Source organism: Coloeus monedula, assembly GCF_965178545.1.
Source record: "Coloeus monedula genome assembly, chromosome: 29".
NCBI lineage: Eukaryota > Metazoa > Chordata > Aves > Passeriformes > Corvidae > Coloeus > Coloeus monedula.
The window spans coordinates 1,174,145-1,196,637 of NC_138809.1; the positions used below are offsets into that span (position 1 = coordinate 1,174,145).

The following is a 22,493-nucleotide window of genomic DNA, read 5'->3' on the forward strand; positions in this document are numbered from 1 at the left end:
ATCAAAGCCCTTCAGGGACTCCCCCAACCTCAGGCCGGCACCATCATTTGGGGCAGGCAAAACCTTCCCCCGTTCCCGTCCTCTTGGGACCCCCAGACCATGGTCAGCCCAGGACACTGGACACTCGGCCACCTGGTGCCCACGGTTCCATCTCGGTCCCCTCGGGCAGGACGGGGAGAGCAGAGCCCGGGATGTGCCCCCGAGCTGTGGGTCAGGGCAGGGGGGTGGGGGGCTTTCCCTGCACCCCTCGGATGATCCCAAATCAAACCAGGTCCCTCCCACGGAGCTTTGCCCAGAGCAGGGGGAAGGAGTGTCCGGGATGTCCCCACCCCATCACCCAGGTGGACACACGGCTGGGGTGTCCCTGTCACCGGGGGGGGGGGGGGGGGACACACACGCCGAGGGAGCCCCGCGCAGGCGGGTGACCCAAGGTCTTGTGGCATGGCCGCGTGATGCCATGAAATCACCCACCCTGGGCATGAAATCACCCATCCTGGGCATGAAATCGTCCCTTCAGGGCATGAAATCGCCCCTCCCAGGCACACCAGGCTGGGACTGGGGGGGGACACAACCCCCCCCACCAGTCCCCTCCCACCCTCGGGCACATAAAGCCGGCGGCAGCGCTGCCCCCGCCCGGCTCCAGCACCGACCATGGGTTACCTGCAGCTCTGGCTGGCCGTCCTGGCCGGGTTCACGGGGATCGCGGCCCAGGAAGGTAGGGGGGCACCGGGCTGGGGGGACAGGAGCCAGCACGGGGCAGGGCAGGTCCCGGGGGATGCGGCAGCAGCTCTCGGATTACTCTCGGTCAGTGGGGCTGCAGGATGCTGGAGCAGGGAGTCACCCCGGGGGGACAGCGGAAGGCTCCGGGACAGTCAGAGTGGGCTGTGGGACGCTCCGACCTGCCAGCACGTCCCCTGTGTTGTCCCCAGACCTGTACCGAAAGGTGTTCGTGTTCCGAAAGGATCCCAGCGATGCCTACGTGGTGCTGCGGGCGCGGCTGGAGCAGCCCCTGCACAACTTCACCGTGTGCCTGCGCTCCTACACCGACCTCAGCCGGCCCCACAGCCTCTTCTCCTACGCCACCAAAGCCCAGGACAACGAGATCCTGCTCTTCAAGCCCAAACCCGAGGAGTACCGCTTCTACGTAGGGGGCAAGTTCGTCACCTTCCGCGTCCCCGAGGGCCGCGGGGACTGGGAGCACGTCTGCGCCAGCTGGGAATCCGCCACCGGCATCGCCGAGTTCTGGCTCAACGGGAAGCCCTGGCCGAGGAAGGGGCTGCAGAGGGGCTACACCGTGGGGGCCACGGCCGCCATCCTGCTGGGGCAGGAGCAGGACAGCTTCGGTGGCGGCTTCGACTTCTACAACTCCTTCTCGGGGGAGCTGACCGATGTCTACCTGTGGGACGTGACGCTGTCCCCGGACAAGATGCGCGCAGCCTTCCTGTCCCTGCGCCTGCCGCCCGCCCTGCTGGCCTGGAACAGCCTCAGCTACGAGGTGAAGGGAGACGTGGTGGTGAAACCGCGGCTCCGGGAGGCGCTGAGGGCCTGAGGGCTGCGGGGTCTGCGGTGGGGGTGGCCTCGGTCCCCCCGCCCCCTCCTCATCCCCATTGCACAAACCCCTCTCCCCGTCACCCAGCACCCCTTCACCTCTACAACCCACCACGAGGAAGGTTCTCCAGCTGGGGACAGGCTGCCCCCGAGTGCCACCAACACCCGGGGCACCCACTCCCCTCCCCACGCCCCTGAGCTGCCCCACGGCCGTCCCTGCACGAGCACGACACAGATCCAGCACTGCCCAGCCCCATACGGAGTCAGGAACCAGAAGGCTGCGATCTTGGGGACAGGGGAAGTGTCCCCAAAGCCTGTCCCCACGCCCACACACCAGCCCCTTGCTGATTGCCCAACAGCCCTGGGGCCTGGGGACGAAGGTCAGGGTCGCCACCAAAGTTCCTGTCAGCCCCTGAGCAGTCCCGGGTGGCTCCGAGGTCCCCCCTTCCCACGGCGGTGACAATGGCCGGGTTTGGCGGTGCCATGGCGCGGTGGCGGCTCTGCCTCCTCATCCTCGCTGCGCTCTTCAGCCCCACAGCCCCACGAGGTAGGGGTGGGAGGGACACCGGGACCCCCCCCCGAGGACATGAGGAAAGGGGGTGCAGAGGAGGGCACGGGGACATGGGGGGGGGGGTGTTTATGGGGCCAGTGGAGCACCCTGAGTGCTCCAAAAGGGTGGGGGGGGCACAAAAGGGGGTATGGGGGACCCCACAGTAACCGTGCAGTGAAAGGGGCACCCCGAGCTCTGCAAGGGAGGGATGGGGGGCACAAAGGGGTGCAGGGGGACCCACAGTGGCTGTGCCATAAAAGGGGCACCCAGAGCTCATCGCGGGGGTGCCGTGCAGGGCACAGGGGTCTTGGGAAGGCTGGGAGGAGGGGACACGATGGCAGCACAGCGAGAGCCCAGAGGGGCACCCTGAGCACCGAAATGGGGGGACAGCAGTGGGGGGTGGCAGCGACTCGACGCTGGGGTAGTGCAGGGACACGGGGGTGCCACAGGCAGGGACAGCAGGACAGTGTGACCCCAAGCCCAGGTTGAGCTCTGGGTGCCGCAGAAACACTGAGGGCCCAGATTTGGGCGCGGCCGCCGGTGCCCACCCTGTACCACCAGCTGATGCTGATCTGCGAGGTCACCGGGGAGATCGGGTAAGGCCCCCCACCCTCCCTCCCTCCCTCCCACTGCCCCACGGCACGGCCCTGGGTGCAGGCAGGGAGCACCCCCGTGTTCCGCACCCCACGGCACGGCCACGCCGGGTGTCCCCCCTGAGTGACCCCGGGCTGGTGCAGCCCCCAGGAGTACCTGTGGGAGAAGCAAGGGAGTCCCAGCCCCCTGCAGAAACGCCCCAACAGCATCCTGCTCTTCCGCCCCTTCAACAAGACCCACCTGGGCACCTACACCTGCACGGCCAGCGGCCCCCAGGGCACGGCTGTGGCCACCTACAGCCTGTGGATAAACGGTAGGGATGGCACCGAGAGGACACAGGCTCTCCCCTGCTCCCCACAGCTTGTCCTCACCACCCCATGCCACCCTGTGGTGGTGGCACCCATACTGGGGGCTGATGCTGGAGGTCACCTCCAGCCATGGCAGGAGCAGCCACCTCTGTCTCACCTCTCGCAGACATGGTGGGCTCGGTGTTCGTGTTCCCTCAAGAGTCCCAAAGCGCCTATGTGCAGGTGAAGGCGAAGCTGGAGCAGCCCCTGAACAACTTCACCGTGTGCCTGAGGTCCTTCACCGACCTCACAGGGCCCTACAGCCTCTTCTCCTACGCCACCAAAAACCAGAGCAAAGAGATCCTGCTCTTCAAGCCTGGACCTGGCCGGTATGAGCTCTATGTAGGGGGCAAGTTCTTGCTCTTTACGGTGCCCAAAAGCCTTGGGGAGAGCGAGCACGTCTGCGCCAGCTGGGAATCCTCCACCGGCATCGTACGGTTCTGGTTCAACGGGAAGCCCTGGCCGAGGAAGGGGCTGCAGAGGGGCTACACCGTGGGAGTGCCAGCGTCCATCCTGCTGGGGCACAACCAGGACAGCTTTGGGGGCAGCTTCAATGACCAGCAGCCCTTCATGGGGGAGATTTCGTCCGTGTACATGTGGGACATGGGGATCTCCACCTCGGAGGTGAAAGCGGCCATGAATAACCGCCCCAATGAAACCCCCATCTTTGGCTGGAGGAACTTCCCCTACAAGATTGTGGGAGAGGTGTACCTGAAGCCCTGAGGCTGTGGGGGGGCTGTCCCTGATCCCTGCTGTGTAATCCCCTCCCCCAAAGCCACCCAACATCACATAAATGCAGAAACAGGTTTTTAGGGTGCTGGTGGTCTTTGGGGCCCACCAAGGCACTGCAGGGCTCAGAAGCTCCTTAGGGTGAGGGGTAAAGGGAGGGAAGGGGCTGCTCCCAGATCAGGGCCTTGCTCTGGTTTGGGGACGTGGGGCTGAGCTGGGGACAGGGACAAGGTAGTGCCATGGGGGACGTGCACCCCTGGCAGCCCCCAGGCACGGTGGGGTCTGGGGTTGGGGCAGAACCTTGGGGGGCCAGGACTGTCGGGTGTCCCTCGGGGGTTCAGTCCCATGTCCCAGAGCTCTGGGGGTGCAGTCCTGGAGCCCTTGGGGGGCACAGCCCTGTGTCCCTGCGGGTTCAGTCCCAGAGTCCCATGTCCTGGAGCAGCACAGTCCCATGTCCTGGGGGGTTCAGACCCAGAGCTCTGGGGGTGCAGTCCTGGAGCCCTTGGGGAGTTCAGCCCCGCAGCCCCAGCGTTTCCTGTCCTGTATCCCCATGATTCAGCCCTATAGCCCCATGGCCCACAGCCCCATATCCGGAGGGTCCAGCCCTGTGTCCCGCGGGCACAGTCCTGGAGTCCCGAGGTGTTCAGCCCCATGTCCTGGAGCCCCTGGGGGTGCAGGGGAAGCTTCAGCCCCGTGTCCTGCAGTCCGTGTCCCCGAGGGGTCAGTCCCATGTCCTGCAGTCCGTGTCCCCGAGGGGTCAGTCCCACAGCCCCGGGGTGGCAATCCCGTGTCCCGGGGGCCTCAGTCCCACAGCCCCGGGGGGCTCAGCCCCCTGTCCTGGGGGATTCAGCTCCCCAGTCCTGCAGCCCGCTGTCCCGGGGGGTCCAGCCCCCTGTCCCGGGGGATCCAGGCCGCTGTCCCGGAGGTTCAGCCCCGTGTCCCGGCGCGGCCCCGCAGCCGGGGGCGGCCCGTCCCCCCTTGTCCCCCCGCACCAGCCCTCACCCCCCGACCTCCCCCGTGTCCCCCTCCTCCCTCCTGTCCCCCCTTCTCCCCTGTGTCACCCCCGGAGCCGCCCGCGCCGCCTCCGTCGCTCGCTGCGGCCTCTCCCGGCTCGGCCCGGCCCCGATCCGGCCCCGCTCCGCCCCGGCCCGGCCCCGCTCCGCCCCTGCGGCCTGCCCGGTACGGCGGGGCCGGGGGGACACCGGGGTCCCGCAGGGGGCGGCGGGGCCGGGGCGGAGGGAGCGGAGCGAGGCCGGGGCCCAGCGGGGCCCAGCGGGGCCCGGGCCCGGAGCTGCGGCCCGCGGGGACGGGAGGGGCCGGGGCTGGGCGGCCACAGGGGCCCGGGGGGCTGAACGGGGGTCCCGGGGGCTGATGAGGTTGGAGGGTCTGAATTGGGGGACCCGGTTACATTCTCCCGGGGGGTGGGTTTGGGGGGGAGTCCTGACTTGGGGCTTTGAATTTGGGGTCTGGGGGCTTTATTTGGGAGTCCCAGGAGTCCTGGCCAGGGGGTGCAGGGGGGTTTGGGGTACCCTGGCCGCGTTCTCCAAGGCGTGGTTTTGGGGAGCCTGGGGGTTCTGGGGGTCCTGACATGGGGGGTCTGAAATGGGGAGTCTGGGGGTCTTCACCTGCGGGTCCTGGGGATCTGGCCAGGTTCTCCAGGGGGGTGGTTTTGGAGGGCCAAGGGGGTCCTGGGGTCCTGATGTGTGGGATCTGAGCTGGGGGGTCTGGGGGCTTTATTTAGGGGTTCCAGGGGTCCTGGCCCGGGGCCTTTGGGGGTGATACTGGGGGTCCTGGAGGCGTTCTGGGTTCTCCAGGATGATGGTGTTGGGGGGGTCTGGGGGTCTGAGCTGGGGTCCCAGGGGCCTGGATTGGGGCTTGGCCATGTTCTCCAGGGGTTGGTGTTTGGTGGGCCTTAACTGGGGTCTCAGGGGTCGTGGCCAGCTGTCCTGGGGAGGTGGTAATAAGGTCTGGGCTCCTGAGCTGGGGGTTCCAGGGAGTCTGACCTGTGGGTCCTGGGGGCCTGGTCAGGGGGTCCCAGGGCACTGAACTGGGGGTCCTGAGGGCCTGGCAAAATTCTTAATGGGGGTGGTACTGGGGGTCCCAGGGGGCCTGGCCACGTTCTGTGGTGGGGGGGGGAGGGTTGTATTGGGGATCCTGGAGATCCTGGAGGCTTGGCCTCATTTACTGGGGAGGGGGTGCTGGCGGTCCTGGGGCCTGAACTGAGGGGCCTGGCCAGGGGTTCCTGGGGGACCTGAACTGGGAGGTCTCTATGGACTTGATTTGGGGGCCTGGCCATGTTCTCCTGGGGGTGATATTGGGGATCCTGGAGGTCCTGACCTAGGGGCTCTGATGTGGGGGGTCCTGGCCAGGGGATCCCAGGGAACCTGAACTGTGAGTCCCAGGGGTTGGGTCGTGGCCAGAGGGTCCTGGGGGTCCTGACCTGGGGGGCATGGCCGTGTTCTGTGGTGGGTGGTACTGGGGGGCCTGGGGGCCTGACCTGGGGGGTCCTGGGGGTGTGAAATGGGGGCCCCAAGGGTTTTGACCTGGGGGTTCTGACGTGGGTGGGAGCTGGCCAGGGGATCTGCCCTGGGGGTCCCAGCAATCCTGACCTGGGGGCTCTGAGCTGGGGCTCCTGTGGGTTCTGCCCTGGGGGATCCGAGGGGGTCTGCCCTGGGGGTCCTGGCAATGGTGTCCCCCGAGCAGCCGTGTCCCCTGTCCCCACAGGCGATGGGGGCATCCAAGCCCCCCAACTTCTCATGGGTGGCCGAGGGCCGGCTGGCGGGGCTGGCGATGCCGCGGGAGCCGGGCCACTACCGGTACCTGCGGGAGTGCGGGGTCCGGCACCTCGTGTCCCTGAGCGAGCGGGCCCCGCCCCACCACGGCTGCTGTCCCCAAATCCAGCTCCACCGGCTCCGCGTGCCCGACTTCACCCCCCCGAGCCCCGAGCAGATCCAGAGCTTCCTGCAGATCGTGGAGGAGGCCAATGGCCGCGGGGAGGTACGGCCGGGGACACCGGGGGACACCGGGGGGGGGGGCAGTTAAGGGGACACCTCAGGGATGACACCTCGGGGGAGACGATCCGGGGAGGATTCCTGGGGGAGCAACTCGGGGGGACACCGTGGGGGGACAGCTGGAGGGGACAGCTGGGAGGGTGGGTGACACTGGGTGGGATACCGGGGGGGAACATTAGGGGAGCACCTGGGGGAGACATGTGGGGAGGTACCTGAGGGGACACCACGGGGAGAACACGAGGGGGACACCGGGGAGCGGCATCTCAGGGTGGGGGACACCTCGAGGGTGTGACATCTTGGTGGGGGGAGACCTCAGCAGGGTGACACCTTGAGGGGGCAATACCTCGGGGGGGGTGACACTGCAGTGAGGGAGATACTTGGGGAAGGACACTTGAGGGGGGGACATTTGGAAGGATAGCTCCTTGGTGGGGGGGGGGGGACACTTTGGAGGGAGTGACATCTTGGCAAGGTGACACCTCGGGGGAATGACACCTTGGGGGGGTGACAGCTGGGGGTGGACACACACCTGTGGTAGGGCTGTGACACCTCAGGGGGTGACACTTTGAGAGGGGAAGATGAGGGGAGGGGGGTGAGAGAAGGTGAGAGATGAAGGCAGTGCCAAGGTGGGCATTGCCTGTCACCCAGGGGGTGAATGGGGAGCACGGGGGGGCCCGGCAGTGCCACCCACCCGCCGTGTCCCTGTGTCCAGGCCGTGGCAGTCCACTGCATGCTGGGCTACGGCCGGACGGGCACGCTGCTGGCCTGTTACCTGTGCAAGGAGCGGCACCTGGCTGGCGGCGACGCCATCCGCGAGATCCGACGGCTCCGGCCCGGCTCCATCGAGACTCCGGAGCAGGAGCAGGCCGTGATCCGCTTCTGCCAGTGCCTGCAGTAGGTGCCACCCCCCCTGTCACCGTGGAGGTCCCCTTCCCCAGCTGTGGCTCCCAAGTGTCCCCAGTCCCGGCTCACTGGTGGCATCTGCCCCTCCGCAGCACTGGGGAGGATGGCAAGGAGGCCTGAGCACGTGGATGGGATCCATGGAATCGGGCACCCCGAAGTGCCAGGGGTTCCCAGCCCCATCTGTCCCCTCCTGCATTAAAGGACTGGCCTGTGGCTTCTCTCTAGGTCTGGTTTTGGGATGCATGTGGCAGGGATGCCTGGCTGTGGCTCTGCTGGGCACCCCCAGACCCGGCTTGGTTGGCAGCTGCATCCCGGGATTTGGGGTCCTGGCTCTGGGGTCGCTTGGAGTGATGGCTCTGAGGTCCTGGGTTTGGGGCTCCTCAAGGTCCTGGCTCTGGGGTCATTTAGGGTCCTGGTTCTAGGGTTCCTTGGGGTCCTGGCTCTGGGTTCTGGATTTGGAGTCCTGGCTTTGGGGTCGTGGCTCTGGGGGCCTGGGTTTGGGGTTCCTCAGGGGTCTGGTTCTGGATCCTGGCTTTGAGCTCCCTCAGGGCCCTGGGTCTGGGGTCACTGGGGATCCTGGTTCTGGGGTTGTTTGGGATCCTGGCTCTGGGGTCCCTCGGGTTCCCAGCTCTTGGCTCCTGGCTCTGAATCCTGGCTTTGGAGTCCTGGCTTTAGGATCCCAGCTCTGCGTCCCAGCTCATGGGTCCCTCAGGCTCCTGGTTCCAGGATCCTGGGGTCTCTCAGGGTCGTGCTTCTGGGTCCCTTGGTGTCCCAGCTCTGAGTTCCAGCTCTGGGGTCTCTCTGGGTCCTGGCTTTGGGGTCTCAACTCTGGGTTCTGGCTCTGGCGTCCTTTGGGATACTTGTTTTGGGGTCTCTCGGGGTCCTGGTTCTGGGGTCGTTCAGGGCCCCAGCTCTGGCCACGGCCGGTTTGGGGTTCCCAGCCCTGTGTGGGGGCTGGCATGGGGACAGTGGGGACACAGTGGGGACGATGTGGCCACGGTGGCAGTGCCGGACAGCGGTGTCCAGCCTAAGCTCACGGGAGCACATGGGCCGGAGCGGCCGAAAGCTGCTTACGGCAGAATTATTGCCCTTAACCCTGCTGACTTCACGCTGTCCTCAGAGTCCCCTGGGCTCAGGGGGCCAGGCCGGGCCGGGGGGGCTCCATGGACCCCCCACCCCATTCAAGGGGGGCCGGGCTAGGGGGGCATCACCCCAGCACCACTGCCGGGGCTCCGGTGTGGCCGGGTTGGTGTCACACATCTGGGGTTTGCTCGTCCCTCCATCCCGGCTCCGCGCTGGGGACGCCACAGGGATGTCCCCCCTGTCCCCTCCTGTCCCCTCCTGTCCCCCCAGCCTGGCGGGCGGCCCAGCTCCGGCTCAGCCCGGGAAATGGGGACATGGCACCAGTGGCTGTCCCCGTGTGGGGACACATTTAGGATGGGATTAGACAATGGGAGCTGGGATGGGGAAGGGCGAGCGGGGAGCGCTGGCACAGAGGGCCTGGGACACGCAGAGGGGACAGAGGGGACATGGGGCTGGGCTTGCATGTCACAGCCCCCAGTGCCACCCACCCGTCCTGTGTCCCGCGGGGGCATCACGTGCCCAAACCCCACCGCACGTGTCCTGTCCATGTCCCATCCATGTGTCCCATCCATGTGTCCCAACCATGTGTCCCATCCATGTCCCACCCGTGTGTCCCCTCTTTGACCTGCCACAGTCCCACCCCTGTGTTCCATCTGTGTCCCCCCTCAAACCCGCCTGTGTCCCAGGAGTGTTTTCCCTCCTTGTCCCACCTGTGTGTCCTGCCTGCGTGTCCCATGCATGTCCCTTCTGTGTCCCCTCCATGGTCCCACCCATGTCCCATCTGTGTCCCCTCCGTGGTCCCACCCGTGTCCCACCCATGGTCCCACCTATGTCCCCCCACAGTCCCACCTGTGTGTCCCACTCGTATGTCCTCCAGCAGTCTCCCCCGTGTGTCCCACTCGTGTGTCCCACCCATGTGTCACCCCTGTGTCCTATTCATGACCCCACGTGTCCCCCCGTCCCTCCCCAGTCCCACCCACGTGTCCCCACCTCTGCTTTGCTCAGTCCCACCAGTGTGTCCCCATATCCCCCCGCCCATGTGTCCCTTTCGTGTGTCCCACATGTGTGCTTCATTCGCGTGTCCTCTCCAACCCCCCCGTGCCCCCCCCGTGTCCCCCCCCCTTTTCTCCCCCTGTGTCCCACCCTATGTCCCACGTGTGTCCCACGCATGTGTCCCACTTGTGTCCTCCCCCTAGGTGCCCCTCCCGAAGCCCCCCGTGCCTCCCCCGGTTCCACCCGTGATCCCCAATGTGTCCCCCCATGTCCCCCTCGCTTTGCCCCCCCCATATCCCTCCGTGTCACCCCATATCCCCCCAATATCTGCCCGTCCCCCCGCCGGGTACTACAAATCCCAGCATCCCTCGCTCTCCGATGCCCCGCTCCGCCATTGGCCGCCTCTGGAAGCGCCCAGCGGCGGCTTCTGATTGGCTGTCGCCGCGGCAACGGGCGGTGGGGGGCGTGGCCGGGGCGGCCCCTCCCGGCGTCGCGGGTTTGTTTGCGGCCGCCCGGCGGCGGCGGCCGGAGCCGAGCGGACCCGAACGGACCCGAACCGAGCCGGAAAGAGCCGGAAGCAGCCGGAAAGAGCCGAGCGCAGCCGAGCGCGGCCGGCCGGGCATGAGGAGCGGCGGGACGCGGAGCCCCCCGCGCCCCCCGCCCGGGGCTGGTGCCCCCGGGGCTGCCCGGCCGAGCCCGCCGGTCCGCGGGCTCCGGTGACGCCGCGGGAGCCGCCGCAGGGGGGGTCTGGGCTATGCGGTGGTGGCTGCGCGCCGCCGTCCTCAGCCTGCTCGCCGGAGCCGGGGGTGAGGGGCCGCCCCGGGGAGCGGGGGGGGCCGGCGGGGCCGGTCTGGCCGGTGCCGGGGCGGGGGGCTCGGGGGCGGGGAAAAGGTCCCGGTGCGTTCCGGTGTGCCCCGGCGGGACCGGTCTAGCTGGTGCCGGGTCCCGGGGAGGCGGGAGCAGGCTGGGGACAGCGGGGGCGGGGGGCTCCGGGGGCGGGAGGAAGGTCCCGGTGTGTCCCGGTGTGTCGCGGTGGGATCGGTCTGGCCAGCGCCGGGTCCTGGGGAGGCGGGAGCGGGGGGTTCCGGGGGCAGGGGAAGGGTCCCGCTGTGTCCCGGTGTGTCCCGTGCCGTCCCGCCCCCGTCCCGGTTCATGCCGGTGTGTCCCGTCTCACCCGTGCCCGGGGCCGGTCCCGCAGGCAGCGGCCGGAGCGAGCCCCGGGCCGTGGTGGGGCGCGTCGGGGGCAGCGCGCTGCTGGGCTGCGGGCTCCTGGGCGCACACGAGGCGCGCCCGCCGCTCTACGTGATCGAGTGGGTCCGCTTCGGCTTCGTCCTCCCCATCTTCATCAAGTTCGGGCTCTACTCGCCGCGCGTGGACCCCGAGTACGCGGGTGAGTCGCAGGGACCGGGCGGGCAGGGGGTCCCGGGGGTCCCCGTGAGGTGTCCCGTGTCCCCGCTCACTGTAGATGGGTCCCACCGGGTGCTGCTGCTGTTGGACCACCTTAATCCCACTCCCGGGGAAGTGGGGGGCTCTCCCAGGGGTCTCGGGGGGCGGGAGGGGATGGTGAGGAGCCAGGGAGGTCCCTGCAGCAGGTGAATCCCAATCCCCATCCCCAGGGATGACAGGAGAGATGGGGGTCCCCAGCTGGCAGAGGGGACGCAGATCCCTGCCCAGCCTGGCAGCAGGAGCGATCCCCATAGGGCAAAATGTGGGAGAATCCCCCCAGCCCACCCCCGTGGCCTCTGGCTGCTGGGGCATCTCCCGCAGGGCGGGACGGCCGAGTGCCCGGCACTGCCCTGGCCATGTCACCCTGGGCCGGTGCCACCGGGGTGCCCCGTGCCGGGGGCTGCGGGCACTGCCTCGGCCCGTGCGGGTCGCCTGAAGGTTGAGGCTGGGGAGGGGATTTCGGGGGAGCTGCTAATTGGAGCAAAGCTGGGCCGGGGACGGGCTGAGCGTGGGAGGGGGATATTCGCTGCTTTACCGGGTATTTAAAGTGAGTGGTGGCAGAGCCGGAGGAATCGCAGCGCGAGGATCCCTGCGAGCAGGGAGGAGAAGGCCACAGGAGTGTCCCCTGGGCATGGGGAGGGCTAGCAGCCCGTGGGGGATTTGGGCTGAGCCCAACCCCGACGTTCTGTGCCAGCCACACACCAAAATCCCTGGTCCGACCCTTCCTCGGGGGACAGGATCATTCCCGGATCAGGACCCAATCCCTGTTGCCACAATTGTCCCGTGCCTAAAAATCCCCTGGGCAGGGACAGCCACTCTCCTGCTGCCCCTTCCCTGGCCGAACGGGAGGGCACGGATTTTGGGAGACGCCTGGGGACGCTTTCAGCAGCTCCGACTTGGCTCTGAGGAACCAGCGGTGACAACGAAGCCCCGGGCCAGGACAAGGCGCCTGCTCTGCCGGGAGGCCTGGGCTGGGCTCCTGTTACCTGAGCGCCGAGGGGCCCCGGGGCTGCCGCAGCTCCGGTTACCCGGGAAGGAGCTGGCAGCGTCCCGCCCGCAGCCCCCCCTCCCCGTGTCCCCTCGTCCCCGCCGCCAGCGCGGCCCCGGGGGCTGCGGGAGCAGATTGGGATCAGGGCTGGGGGAAGGGGCTGGTGGCTGGAATGAGGGCGAGGTGGGTGGGCAGGGGGGCTGGCGGCCGTCGCCATGGCAGCGGGGCGGCTTGTTTTCCATCCGCCGGGAAGGGATGGGTGCAGGGAAGGGCAGGGCCGGTGGGCGCAGGGTGTCGCCAGCCCCCTCTCTCCAGGTGGATCAGATCAGGTGTCACCCAGAGGGACCACGGCTGTCACCAGTGTCCCTCCTGGGGGGATCTGGGGCGTCCTGGGAACAGGGTGGGCTGCAGCTGCCTCTGTGACAGCGCTTGGGGGATGGGGTCGGCTCTCCCCTGGGTGCCACCGCCACCCACGGTGCCATGGGCCGCTATCGCCTGCCCTGCAGCAGGGTCGGTGGTCTCTGGCCTGGCTCAGACCCCCCCTTCCCCGGCTCTGGCCGCGTGGCGGGGGCTGCAGCCCCCTTTGTGTCCCCCGCACCCCTTTGTGTCCCGCTGAATGTCGGTTGCCAGGCGCGGGGGGATGCTGGGCCACAGGGTTTTGTTTTTGCAGGGCGGTGGAGGAGGAGGAGGGGGCTGGGGCCGGCACGGGGGGGATTAGGGGGAGGCTGAGGGGCGTCCCCAGGCCACTCTGATCCCTTCCAAAGGGACCTTTGTTCGGGAGCCGGCTGCTCCCGCCGCGCCTGGGGCTGGGGGCTGGCAGCTGCTGGCAGGGCCGGGCTTCCCAGAGCTTCCCAGAGCTTCCCAGAGCTGTCCCACTTCCCAGGGCCCGGCGTGGGAGCCGGGTCTGGGGTGAGGGCCGGCGGACCCCTCGTCCCACAGCTGTGAGGTGAATGCAGAAGGGTGGGAGACAGCTCTGGGCGCTGTGGGAAGGGTTTGCACATGTTTGTGTGCGGGCTTCGCACAGCTCGCGGTGGATCCTGTCCCTCAGCCTCGGTGCCCAAACCCGCCTGCCCGGCTCCTGCCACTCCTCCTCCTCCTCATCCTTGTCGGGCTCGTCTGGTGGGACACAGAATCTGGTGGGACACGGAATCCCAATCCTGCTGCAAGCGGTGCCAGCTGGGACTCCTCGGGCAGTGCGTGGGGACTGTCTGTGACACCGGGCAGAGCTGGCAGCGGGGTTCCCCAAAACTTCCTGTGTTGGGAACCCGTCGGGAGCTGCCGGTCCTGCGATGCTGATGGAGCATCCTGGGCTGCTCTGGCGCTTCCACTGCCGGGGCTGTGTCCCTACCGTGGTGTCCCGGGAGCAAGGTCACCTGGCATGGGCCGGGGGTGCCCGGGGTGGGAGTGCCGGGGCAGAGGGTGCCGGGGTGATGGATGCCTGGGGAAGGGGGTGCTCCAGGCAGGGGGTGCCTGGGGAAGGGGATGCTCAGGACAGTGGATGCCCAGGGAAGGCGGTGCCCGGGACAGGGGGTGCCCGGGATGGTGGGTGCCCAGGCTGGGGGTGCCCAGGCTGGGGGTGTCCGGGACAGGGGGTGCCGCTGGCCGCACACCCCGGCCTGGGCTGAGCCAATTGCCCGCTGCACCCTGAGCCGATTATGGCTCTGATAATAGCCCGGGGGATTAACGGGCTGCGCCCGCTCTCGCTTCGGCTCTTATCCCTCTCCTCATCAAAGAGGCCGCGGGGCGTGGGGCTGGCGCGGGGCGAGGACCCCACGGCCTGGGGGATCCCCGGTCACCGTGTGCCCCCGGGGGGCTGCAGAGCTCGTCCCTGCGAGGCGAGCGGGGACTCACCGTGATCTCCCCGTGCCGCGGGGAGCGGGGCCGGTGCGGAGGTGCCGGGGCTTAGCAGGGCTCCTAAGGGTGAGAACGCCGGGGGGGCTCCCGGGGGGACGCAGCCGTGGGGGAAGGGTCCTTGGGAAGGGGGAAAAGGGGTCGGGGGAGGGCTGTGCAGCTGGAGGGGTGGTGGGACCAGTCCTGCCCGGCCGCTGGGAGCGATGCTCGAAGTGCGTGGACCCGCCGTGCTGGGGGACCCCGCCGAGGCCACCCTCCATAGGGGCGGGTGACAGAGCCACTGTCGCCTCCTCTCCGTGGCACCGATGTGTGTAGTGCTGGATGTCGCTGTGCCCAACCTCTGGCACCGCCGTTCCCAGCCCCCCGTGGTGCCAGCGTGGGCGGGCACCCTGGGGAGGGGATGGCCCCAGGGAGGGGGTGACTCGGGAGAGGGTGGCCCCGGGGAAGGGGTGGCCCGAGGAGGGCGTGACCCGGGGAGGGGATGGCCCCGGGGGAGGGTGGCCCGGGCGAGGGGGTGGCCGTGGACTTGGCTGTCCCTGAGCCGCTGCTGTCACGCAGGTCGAGTGCGGCTGGAGGAAGGTGCCTCGCTCCGCCTGGACCTGCTCCGCGCCGAGGACCAGGGCTGGTACGAGTGCCGGGTGCTCTTCCTCGACCGGCACAGCACCGACGCCGACTTCCAGAACGGCACCTGGATCCACCTTACCGTCAACGGTACCGGCCCGTCCCAGCCCCACCTGCTCTGCCCACATCTCCCAGGGCTGGCACTGGATCCGCTGGGCTTCCACAACCACTTGAGCCAGCTCTGGGGGTGAGGGTTTGGATGTGGATTTGCCTTCCAGCACCCCCCACCTTCCTGGAGACCCCCCCCGCATTCGTGGAGGTGCGGGACCAGGCTGCGCTGAGCCTCACCTGCAGGGCTGTCGGCAACCCCCAGCCTGTTGTCACCTGGAAGAGGAGTGACCTGCCTGTCCAGAGCGGGGACACGGTGCAGGTGAGGACAACAAACCACCGGTCACCCCTGTGTGGGGTGTGGGCAGAGTCTCGTGCGTGGCTGGAGTGCCCATCCCTGCTGCGGTGGCACCTGCCTGCCGCCACCACCCTGCTCACGGGGCACGTCCCTGTCAGTGGGTGGCCGTGCCACAGCTGGTGCTGTTGCAGGTGAGGAACGGGACGCTGAGCATCGCCGCCGTGGAACGTGCCAGCGCGGGCACCTACACGTGCCACGCATCCAGCAAGGAGGGCACTGTCACCCACACCACCCGCGTGCTCGTGCAGGGTAAGGACGGGTGGTCCCCCAGCCCTGCCCCGTGGGCTGCGGACACGGAGGGAGCCACGGTGTGGTTGGTTTTGGGAGCAGCTGGGGCTGTCCCCTGCCCTCACTGCCCCTCTGCCCTGTACCCCAGGGCCGCCCATCATCGTGGTGCCACCCCAGAACGTCACCGTCAACATCTCCCAAGATGCCTTTCTGGCGTGCCAGGCTGAGGCGTACCCAGGGAACCTCACCTACACCTGGTTCCAGGGCAGCAGCAACGTCTTCCACCTCAGGTACGGCGGGAACGGGGATGGCAGCAGGGCTGCTGTGCCCCCCAAACCTGGCCCTGAGTGCCCGGGACGGGCTGGATGTGTGGTGGGGGCAAATCCATCACCCCAGGGCAGCAGGGACAGTCCCAACTGTGCCACTCACCGCTGTCCCTTCCCCTCCCAGCCACCTCCAGGCTCGTGTCCGTGTCCTGGTGGATGGGAGCCTCCTGCTGCAGCGAACGACCCCGGACGATGCTGGGAAATACACCTGCACCCCCAGCAACGGGCTCTGGAAGCCGCCTTCCGCCTCAGCCTTCATCACAGTGCTCTGTAAGACCCCCCCCCTGCACCCCGGGCCGTGGGGGTCCCTGCTGTGGGGGCTGTGGTGGGAACGGGGGGTGCCCCATGGGGACCCCAGCCCCGTGTGTCCCCGCAGACCCAGCGCAGGTGACCACCATGCTCCCGGAGACCCACCTGCCCAAGGGCATGCGGGGCGTGATCCGCTGCCCCTCCCGCGCCAACCCCCCCCTGCTCTCCGTCACCTGGACGAGGGACGGGCGCCCGCTGGAGCTGGACAAGGTACGGCTGCTCCCACCCCCCACCACCCTTCCCACCTTCCCAAATCCCTTCTCCTCAGCCGTTCCCCTCTCCCAGCTCCCCGGCTGGTCCGTGCGGCCCGACGGCTCCATCGTCATCGCGACGGGGAACGATGACGCGCTGGGGCTGTACCGCTGCACGCCCTACAACAGCTACGGCACCGCCGGCGAGTCCCGGCCCACGCGCGTCCTGCTGAAGGTGAGGAGCCCCCCGGGGTCCCCTCCCTGGCTCTGCACACCCTGCCAAGCCCCCCACGCTGCCCCTCTGCCTTGCAGGACCCTCCCGCCTTCACGGTGCGGCCCAAGGAGGAATATTTCCAGGAGGTGGGCCGGGAGCTGGTGATCCCCTGTGCAGCTCACGGGGATCCCCCCCCCACCATCACCTGGCTGAAGGTAGGGGCTGCTGCTTTGGGGGGTCAGCTGAACCCCCCCGGGGATAGAGATTGCTTTTGGTCTCCAGGGCACTGTTCCTGGGGCAGTGTCCTTGTTCCTGCATCACTCCTGGAGCCATGTCCCTGTCCCCACGTCACTCCCAAGGTGGTGTCCCCATCCCATCACTCGTGGGGCAATGTCCCTGTTCCTACAAATGCTGTGGGGTCCCATCACATGGTTCCTGAAGGGCCTCAGGTCACTGCTTGGTGGGCCTCTAAAAAAACAGCAAAACCCTGCCCCTTGGTTTCCAAACCAGCCCCAGGGTGGGGGGTCCCCCTTTTCAAGTGCCCTTGTCCCCGGTGTGGCGGTGTCACCATCCCAGCCCTGCACGGGGGTGGGCTAGTGGTGGCCCCCATTAGCATGTCCGTGTCCCACAGGTGGGCAGCGTGGGGAAGAGCAGTGCCCAGGTGGACAGGAACAGCAGCCTCGTCCTCCGCCCCCTCATCAAGGAGCAGCACGGAGTCTGGGAGTGCACGGCCACCAACCTGGTGGCCAGTGTCACCGCTGCCACCTCTGTCCACGTGCTGGGTGAGCTGCCCATCACTGGTGGGCTGGGATGGTGCTGGGGTGGGCAATGCAAACCTCACCCTGTGCTGGAAGGGGTGGTCCAAGCCCCCCAGTGTGACTCTGCTGCCCGCCAGGTACCAGCCCCCACGCTGTCACCAACGTCTCCGTGCTCCCGCTGCTGCTGGCAGCCAACATCTCCTGGGAGCCGGGGTTTGATGGAGGCTACTTCCAGAGGTTCAGCGTCTGGTACACCCCGCTGTGAGTGCCCACCCACCCTGTGTCCCCCCAAAGGGCCCTCAGCTCTGGGCTCATGGGTCCCTGCTGTCCCCAGGGCGAGGTACCCACCGCGGGCACACCACGACTGGGTGTCGTTGTCGGTGCCAGCGGGGGCTCAGCACCTTCTGGTGGAGAACCTGCAGCCGGACACCAGTTACCAGTTCAGCGTCCTGGCCCAGAACAAGCTGGGCAGTGGCCCCTTCAGCCAGATCGTCACCTCCATGCCCAGGGGTAAGGGGAACTGCCCAGAACACCCCTGGTGCCCCCAGACACTCGGGAGGCTCCCGTTCCCACCTTGTGCCGGCCTCTGCTTCCTCCCCAGGCTTCCCAGTGACCACAGTGCCTCCGGAGCCACCGGCCATGACCGTGCACGTCTTCCTGTCCCCACCGCGGGCTCTGACAGCCAACGAGACCGTGCGGGGGGTGCTGCTGCGCTGGGACCCCCCTGCCCATGCCTCGGTGGCCCTAAGCGGGTACGCACTGGAGCTGCGGCAGGACAAGGGCGGCTGGGAGGTGCTGGAGCGCTCCATCCCCGGCACCAACACCCAGGTGCTGGTGCCAGGGCTCATCAAGGTGAGATCTGGCTGGTTGCTGGGGTGGGTTAGGGCATGGTGGCCACCGTGGCCACGTGGCTCACAGCCCCATGTTGTGCAGGACGCCTTCTACGAGTTCCGACTGGTGGCCTTTGCTGGCAGCTACATCAGCGACCCCAGCAACACGGTGAACGTCTCCACGGCAGGTGAGGCTGGGCTGCCACCCTGGGGCAGAAGCTGGAGGTGCAAAGCACCCAAATTCCCAAAGGAGAACCCCCTTCAGGCTGCTCCCACCCCCATGTCCCTGCTGGTAAACTGGGGTCAGGGACAGAGCAGGACCCCCAAGGCTAAAACTGTGGGAACAGCCACGGATCTGCCTTGGCTTCAGCCTCACGAACCAGAGCATCCCTTGTCCTGGTGCCCATGACGGGGGGCACAGGTCCCCCCAGGGGCAGAGCAGCCCTGGTGGGACAAGGGCTGAGGCTTCGCTGTGTCCCTGTGGTGCTGGTGACACGTGGTGACACGAGGGGGGCTGTGCCCGCCTGACGGGGTGCCCTGTGTGTGGCAGGGATGGAGGTGTACCCGTCCCGCACGCAGCTGCCGGAGCTGCTGCCGCAGCCGGTGCTGGCGGGGGTCATCGGGGGGATCTGCTTCCTCAGCGTGGCCGTCATCTTCAGCACCATGGCCGCCTGCATCATGAACCGGCGCCGCGCCGCGCGCGTCCGCAAGCGCCACCAAGGTATGAGCCGGGGAGCAGGAGGGGACAGGGGACAGGGGACAGGCCAGCCTGGGTGGGGCCCGAGTGGGTGCCGCTGTCTCCTCCTCATCACGTTTTGAGTTGCTCGCTGTGTGATCCCCCTGTGTTCTCATGGCCTTCCAGATCCACCACTCGTCTTCTCCCCCAGCAAGAAGCTTCCACCTCCACAGTAAGTCACGCCACGCCATTGCCACGCTCCCTCCCTGTCCTGCCACAGCATTGCCACGCTCCCCTCCCTTCCTGTCCCACTCCTGGCTGTGCCATGTTCCCATCCCTGTCCCTCTCCCTCCATGCCACGCTCCGCCCATCCCGCTGCACTCCTCATCATCCCCCTGCCACCGGCTGGGGGCACGGGGACAGCCTGGGGACGGCCACCCCGTGCTGCCACTGACCAAGGACATTAGGAGCAGGGCGCTGGGGGCAGGGCTCCCCCACGTGCTCCCTCCCGGCAGTTTTGGCTGGAAAAAGGATCGGGAAGTGCAGGAGCAGGGCAGTGAGGGCCCGGGAGCACAGCTGGGGGTGCTGCAGCTGCTGCCTCTCCCTTGCAGCAGTGCTCGTGGCCCTGGTAGCCCCGACAGCACGGTGAAGCTGAAGCTGCAGCCGTCGCCGTACCGGAGCCTGCACCGGACGCTGCTGTGGGGTGAGAAGGCCGGCACCAGCCTGGGGCTGAGCATCGCCGGTGAGCGCTACCCTGGCTACGAGAGCCACGGCCGGGAGCACGTCCCGCTGGAGCGCATCTGCCGCGGCCCCGACGGGCGCTTCGTGGTGGAGACCGACCCGCGGCCAGAGCCGGACCCTCTGCGGGACCCCCCGGAGCCCTACCACCAGCTGCCCACCGAGGAGGACGAGGAAGAGGAGGAAGAGGATGAGCCCGTGTGGCACAGGGGGGTCTCGCTACGCCCCCAGCCTGCGGGGCAGCCCCGCCGGGGTGCCCGGGCCTCCAGCCACCGCCACGGCCGCTACTTTGGCTACGGCAGCAGCAGCCCCGTGGACGAGGCCGTGGCGTTGAGCATCACCGACGTCAGCCCCGTGGCCTCCGCCGCCGCCACCCTGCCTTACAGCACCGCCCAGGAGCCCCCCGGGCCCCGCCACGGCCCCCCCTGGGACTCGCCGCCCCGCCAGGGCTCCCCCCAGCCGGCCACCGGCCCCTTGGTGTCCCCCGGCCCCCCGGCCGTCAGCGGGATCCTCCAGTACCTCAGCCTGCCCTTCTTCAAGGAGATGTGTGTGGACGGTGACTGGCCCCCTCCAGAGGAGCCGGCGGAGCCCCCCAGTGCCGGCGCCGGGCCGGAGCCCCCCGCCAGCCCCCCGCGCGTGGGGCGGACGCTGTGCCCGGACTGCACTGACACAAGTGCCAATGCCACCTCCCTCCCCGCCACCGCCGCGTTCCTCGAGCCCCCCCGGCTGCCCGTGGGCCCCCCCAAGGCCTCGCTGCCCGGCTCCCCTGCCTGGCCCTCCTCCCCCAGCCCCGGGCCTCCCCCCCAGCCCCCCTCCCATCTCCGGACTGAGGCCCCGGGGCGGCCGCCGGACGCTGCGCCCCCGGAGAAGCTCCCTCGGGGCAGCCTGACCAGCCAGAGCAGCGGCCGGGGCAGCGGCTCCTTCCTGCGGCCCCCCTCGCTGGCACCGTCCCTGGGGGGCACCTTCCTGGGCACCCCCCTCGGGGACGGGGGCAGCTGGCACAGCGGGGGCTCGGCAGCGGAGGAGGGACGGGGCAGGACGGATCCTGGCGCCGGGAAGAGGTGAGCCGTGGGTAGGGCGCCGGGATGAGCTCCCGGAGCGTGCGGGGGCAGCTCCGGGCCTGTCCTGGGATGGGGTGTCCTGGCACGGAGCCACCTCCCTGCCTCCCAGCCCTGCAGTGCTCTGGGGACACCGCCCCACTGTCCCTGTCCCGAGGGACCACTCCGGTTCTCCCCCAGCATCCCTGCCCGCTCCCCGCTGTGTCCCCACATCCCTCGGGGTGGTGCCCCTGACGCTCATCCCTGGGATCTGACGCCTTGGGATCTGCCCCTGACACCCATCCCTGGGGACCTGTGGCTTGGGGTCTCTCCTGACATTCATCCTTGGGGTCTCGTGCCCATCCCTGCGATCTGGCACCTCAGGGTCTGCCCTGACCTCCATCCCTGGGCTCTCACACCCATCCCCGGGGTCTCACTTTTTGGGGTCTCCCCTGGAGCCCATCCTCGGGGTCTCACGCCCTCGGGCCGTGCCCCTCGCCCCCTCCCCGCAGGAGGAACACCTCCGTGGACGAGAACTACGAGTGGGACGCGGAGTTCGCGCTGGAGTCGGAGCTCCTGGAGGCGCTGCAGCTTTACCGGGGCGCGGCCCCGGCCCGGCCCGGCTCCTCCATCGCGCTGCGGGACCTGCAGCGGCACAGTGAGTGCGGCCCCCCCGCGCCCCCCACCCCCGTGCCCAGGGCCCCGTGGCCGCCCCGGCGGGTGCCGCGGCGGGGCCGGACGCTGCCTGTCTCCCCGCAGAGCTCGGCTCGGCCCCGGTGAGCTCGGTGTCGGCGGAGGCGTTGGGGACGGGGGGTCCCCCGGAGCGCGGCCAAACCCCCCGCCCCGAGGGGCCGGGGGCGCGGCGCCGCAGGGAGGGGGCCCAGCAGCGGCGGCAGCGGGTGGGCGCCCGCGGGTGCTGCTCCGAGCGCTTCGAACTGGCCACGCTGCTCTAGGGACCTCCGGGACCCCCCTGGGACCACCCGGGTCAGGGCTGGAAGGATGGGGCAGGGGGGGTGAATAAAGAGGCGTGAGAGCAGCTCTGGCTCTTGTTGGTGGGGGGCACCCGGCATCCCCAAGGCACTCAGGGTTCTGCCATCTCCCCACTCCTCCTAAACGCCCCCTCCTTGTGCTCCCCGCAGGGCCCGTGACGCCCTTCATCCACCCCCCACCCATCACCACCCACCCCCACCACCACCCCATCTCCCTGCATGCCCCTATATCCCATCTCCACTCCATCCTACACCCCCTCCCCCTCCATCTTCTCGGTGTCCCCCTCCCACCTCGTCCCCGTGCCTTGTGCAGGCTCCCCTCCTATTCTCCCCCCATTCTCCTCTGTCCCCATCTTCCCCTTTCCCTGGCCGCAGCTTCTCATTTCCCCCTCGCATCTTCCCAGCCTCCCCCTATCAATTCCGCCCCCCCGCCATCGCAGTCTCCCCCACCTTCCTGGTACCCCCCCATCTTCCTACTGGCTCTCCCTTAGGGACCTAGTGACCCTCCCCCCATGTTCTGGTACCCCCCATCTTCTCAGTGTCCCCCCTATTGGGGTGTCTCCTTATCTTCCTGGCACCCCCGCATCTTATCGGTATCCCGCCCACTGGTGTCCTCCCCATCTCATCCGGGTGCCCGCCATTCCTGTCCCCTCTCCGATGTCCCTGTCCCCTCCCGCTCTCCGCAGCCCCCCCCCCCCCCCCCCCCCCCCCGTTCCGGTGTCCCTCCCCCGGTTCTCCCCCCGCTCGTCCTCCCCCCACCCTCGGGGGGGCGGGGCCTGGCGGCGGCCCCGCGCGCGCGGGAGGGGCGGGGCCCGCGCGCCTCGTGCCCTTATATGGGCATTGCTCGGGAGCGCGTCACGGGGGCGGGGCGGGCCATGACGTCACCGGGGGTCGCGCGTGGGCTCCGGCGCGGGTCACGTCGGGTCGCGGACCGCGGGGTCCCGCCGTGGGTCACCCCCCCCCCTGTCCCCCCATCGCGTCCCCCTTTGTCCCCCTGCCACTCCCACCCCATGTCCCCCCACCACGTGCCCTTGTGTCCCCCTGCTGCGTCCGCCCGTCATGTCTCCCTGTGTCCCCATCATGTCCCCCTGCCACGTCCACCCCTGTCTCCCCTGTGTCCCCCATCGCTT

At 68.9% G+C, this 22,493-nt stretch overlaps 4 protein-coding genes across 5 annotated transcripts; all 4 read left to right on the forward strand.

The window, feature by feature from the left end:
- Nucleotides 1-651: 651 nt before the first annotated feature.
- LOC309583120 (serum amyloid P-component-like) lies at nucleotides 652-2,085 on the forward strand (the record flags this gene model as incomplete). Its single annotated transcript, XM_082298646.1, has 2 exons — nucleotides 652-715; nucleotides 930-2,085. The coding sequence occupies 2 exons, from the start codon at nucleotides 652-654 to the stop codon at nucleotides 1,547-1,549; spliced, it is 684 nt and encodes a 227-aa protein (XP_082154772.1). The 3' UTR covers nucleotides 1,550-2,085.
- Nucleotides 2,086-2,418: 333 nt separating this feature from the next.
- LOC309583119 (mucosal pentraxin-like) lies at nucleotides 2,419-3,765 on the forward strand. The gene is made up of 3 exons (XM_082298645.1): nucleotides 2,419-2,694; nucleotides 2,836-3,005; nucleotides 3,167-3,765. Exons 1-3 carry the CDS (start codon nucleotides 2,663-2,665, stop codon nucleotides 3,760-3,762), a joined length of 798 nt encoding a protein of 265 aa, XP_082154771.1. The 5' UTR covers nucleotides 2,419-2,662; the 3' UTR covers nucleotides 3,763-3,765.
- Nucleotides 3,766-4,834: 1,069 nt separating this feature from the next.
- On the forward strand, nucleotides 4,835-7,892 carry DUSP23 (dual specificity phosphatase 23). The gene is made up of 3 exons (XM_082298519.1): nucleotides 4,835-4,947; nucleotides 6,493-6,765; nucleotides 7,489-7,892. The coding sequence occupies exons 2-3, from the start codon at nucleotides 6,496-6,498 to the stop codon at nucleotides 7,672-7,674; spliced, it is 456 nt and encodes a 151-aa protein (XP_082154645.1). The 5' UTR covers nucleotides 4,835-4,947; nucleotides 6,493-6,495; the 3' UTR covers nucleotides 7,675-7,892.
- A 2,360-nt stretch (nucleotides 7,893-10,252) lies between these two features.
- On the forward strand, nucleotides 10,253-21,359 carry IGSF9 (immunoglobulin superfamily member 9). Of its 2 annotated transcripts, XM_082298517.1 has the most exons (20): nucleotides 10,253-10,561; nucleotides 10,954-11,145; nucleotides 14,599-14,751; nucleotides 14,880-15,031; nucleotides 15,199-15,316; nucleotides 15,444-15,585; nucleotides 15,746-15,891; nucleotides 15,998-16,140; nucleotides 16,216-16,356; nucleotides 16,434-16,550; nucleotides 16,967-17,117; nucleotides 17,231-17,354; nucleotides 17,428-17,603; nucleotides 17,695-17,945; nucleotides 18,027-18,111; nucleotides 18,474-18,644; nucleotides 18,786-18,831; nucleotides 19,211-20,398; nucleotides 20,887-21,032; nucleotides 21,134-21,359. In XM_082298517.1, the coding sequence occupies exons 1-20, from the start codon at nucleotides 10,510-10,512 to the stop codon at nucleotides 21,325-21,327; spliced, it is 3,888 nt and encodes a 1,295-aa protein (XP_082154643.1). In that variant the 5' UTR covers nucleotides 10,253-10,509; the 3' UTR covers nucleotides 21,328-21,359. The 2 variants fall into 2 exon arrangements, with proteins under 2 accessions (XP_082154643.1, XP_082154644.1); XM_082298518.1 differs by lacking the exon at nucleotides 18,786-18,831 and having other exon boundaries at nucleotides 17,481-17,603.
- The last annotated feature ends 1,134 nt before the right edge of the window (nucleotides 21,360-22,493 follow it).

What these genes read in the sequence shown, in the direction of transcription:
- LOC309583119 (XM_082298645.1), top strand. Translation starts at nt 2,663, where the DNA reads ATGCTGATCTGCGAGGTCACCGGGGAGATCGG. An exon ending in GAGGTCACCGGGGAGATCGG is followed by an intron (nt 2,695 to 2,835) that starts GTAAGGCCCCCC and finishes GGGCTGGTGCAG; the next exon opens with CCCCCAGGAGTACCTGTGGG. An exon ending in CTACAGCCTGTGGATAAACG is followed by an intron (nt 3,006 to 3,166) that starts GTAGGGATGGCA and finishes CACCTCTCGCAG; the next exon opens with ACATGGTGGGCTCGGTGTTC.
- DUSP23 (XM_082298519.1), top strand. Translation starts at nt 6,496, where the DNA reads ATGGGGGCATCCAAGCCCCCCAACTTCTCATGGGTGGCCGAGGGCCGG. An exon ending in AGGCCAATGGCCGCGGGGAG is followed by an intron (nt 6,766 to 7,488) that starts GTACGGCCGGGG and finishes CCCTGTGTCCAG; the next exon opens with GCCGTGGCAGTCCACTGCAT.
- IGSF9 (XM_082298517.1), top strand. Translation starts at nt 10,510, where the DNA reads ATGCGGTGGTGGCTGCGCGCCGCCGTCCTCAGCCTGCTCGCCGGAGCC. An exon ending in AGCAACGTCTTCCACCTCAG is followed by an intron (nt 15,586 to 15,745) that starts GTACGGCGGGAA and finishes TTCCCCTCCCAG; the next exon opens with CCACCTCCAGGCTCGTGTCC. An exon ending in AGCGTCTGGTACACCCCGCT is followed by an intron (nt 17,355 to 17,427) that starts GTGAGTGCCCAC and finishes TGCTGTCCCCAG; the next exon opens with GGCGAGGTACCCACCGCGGG.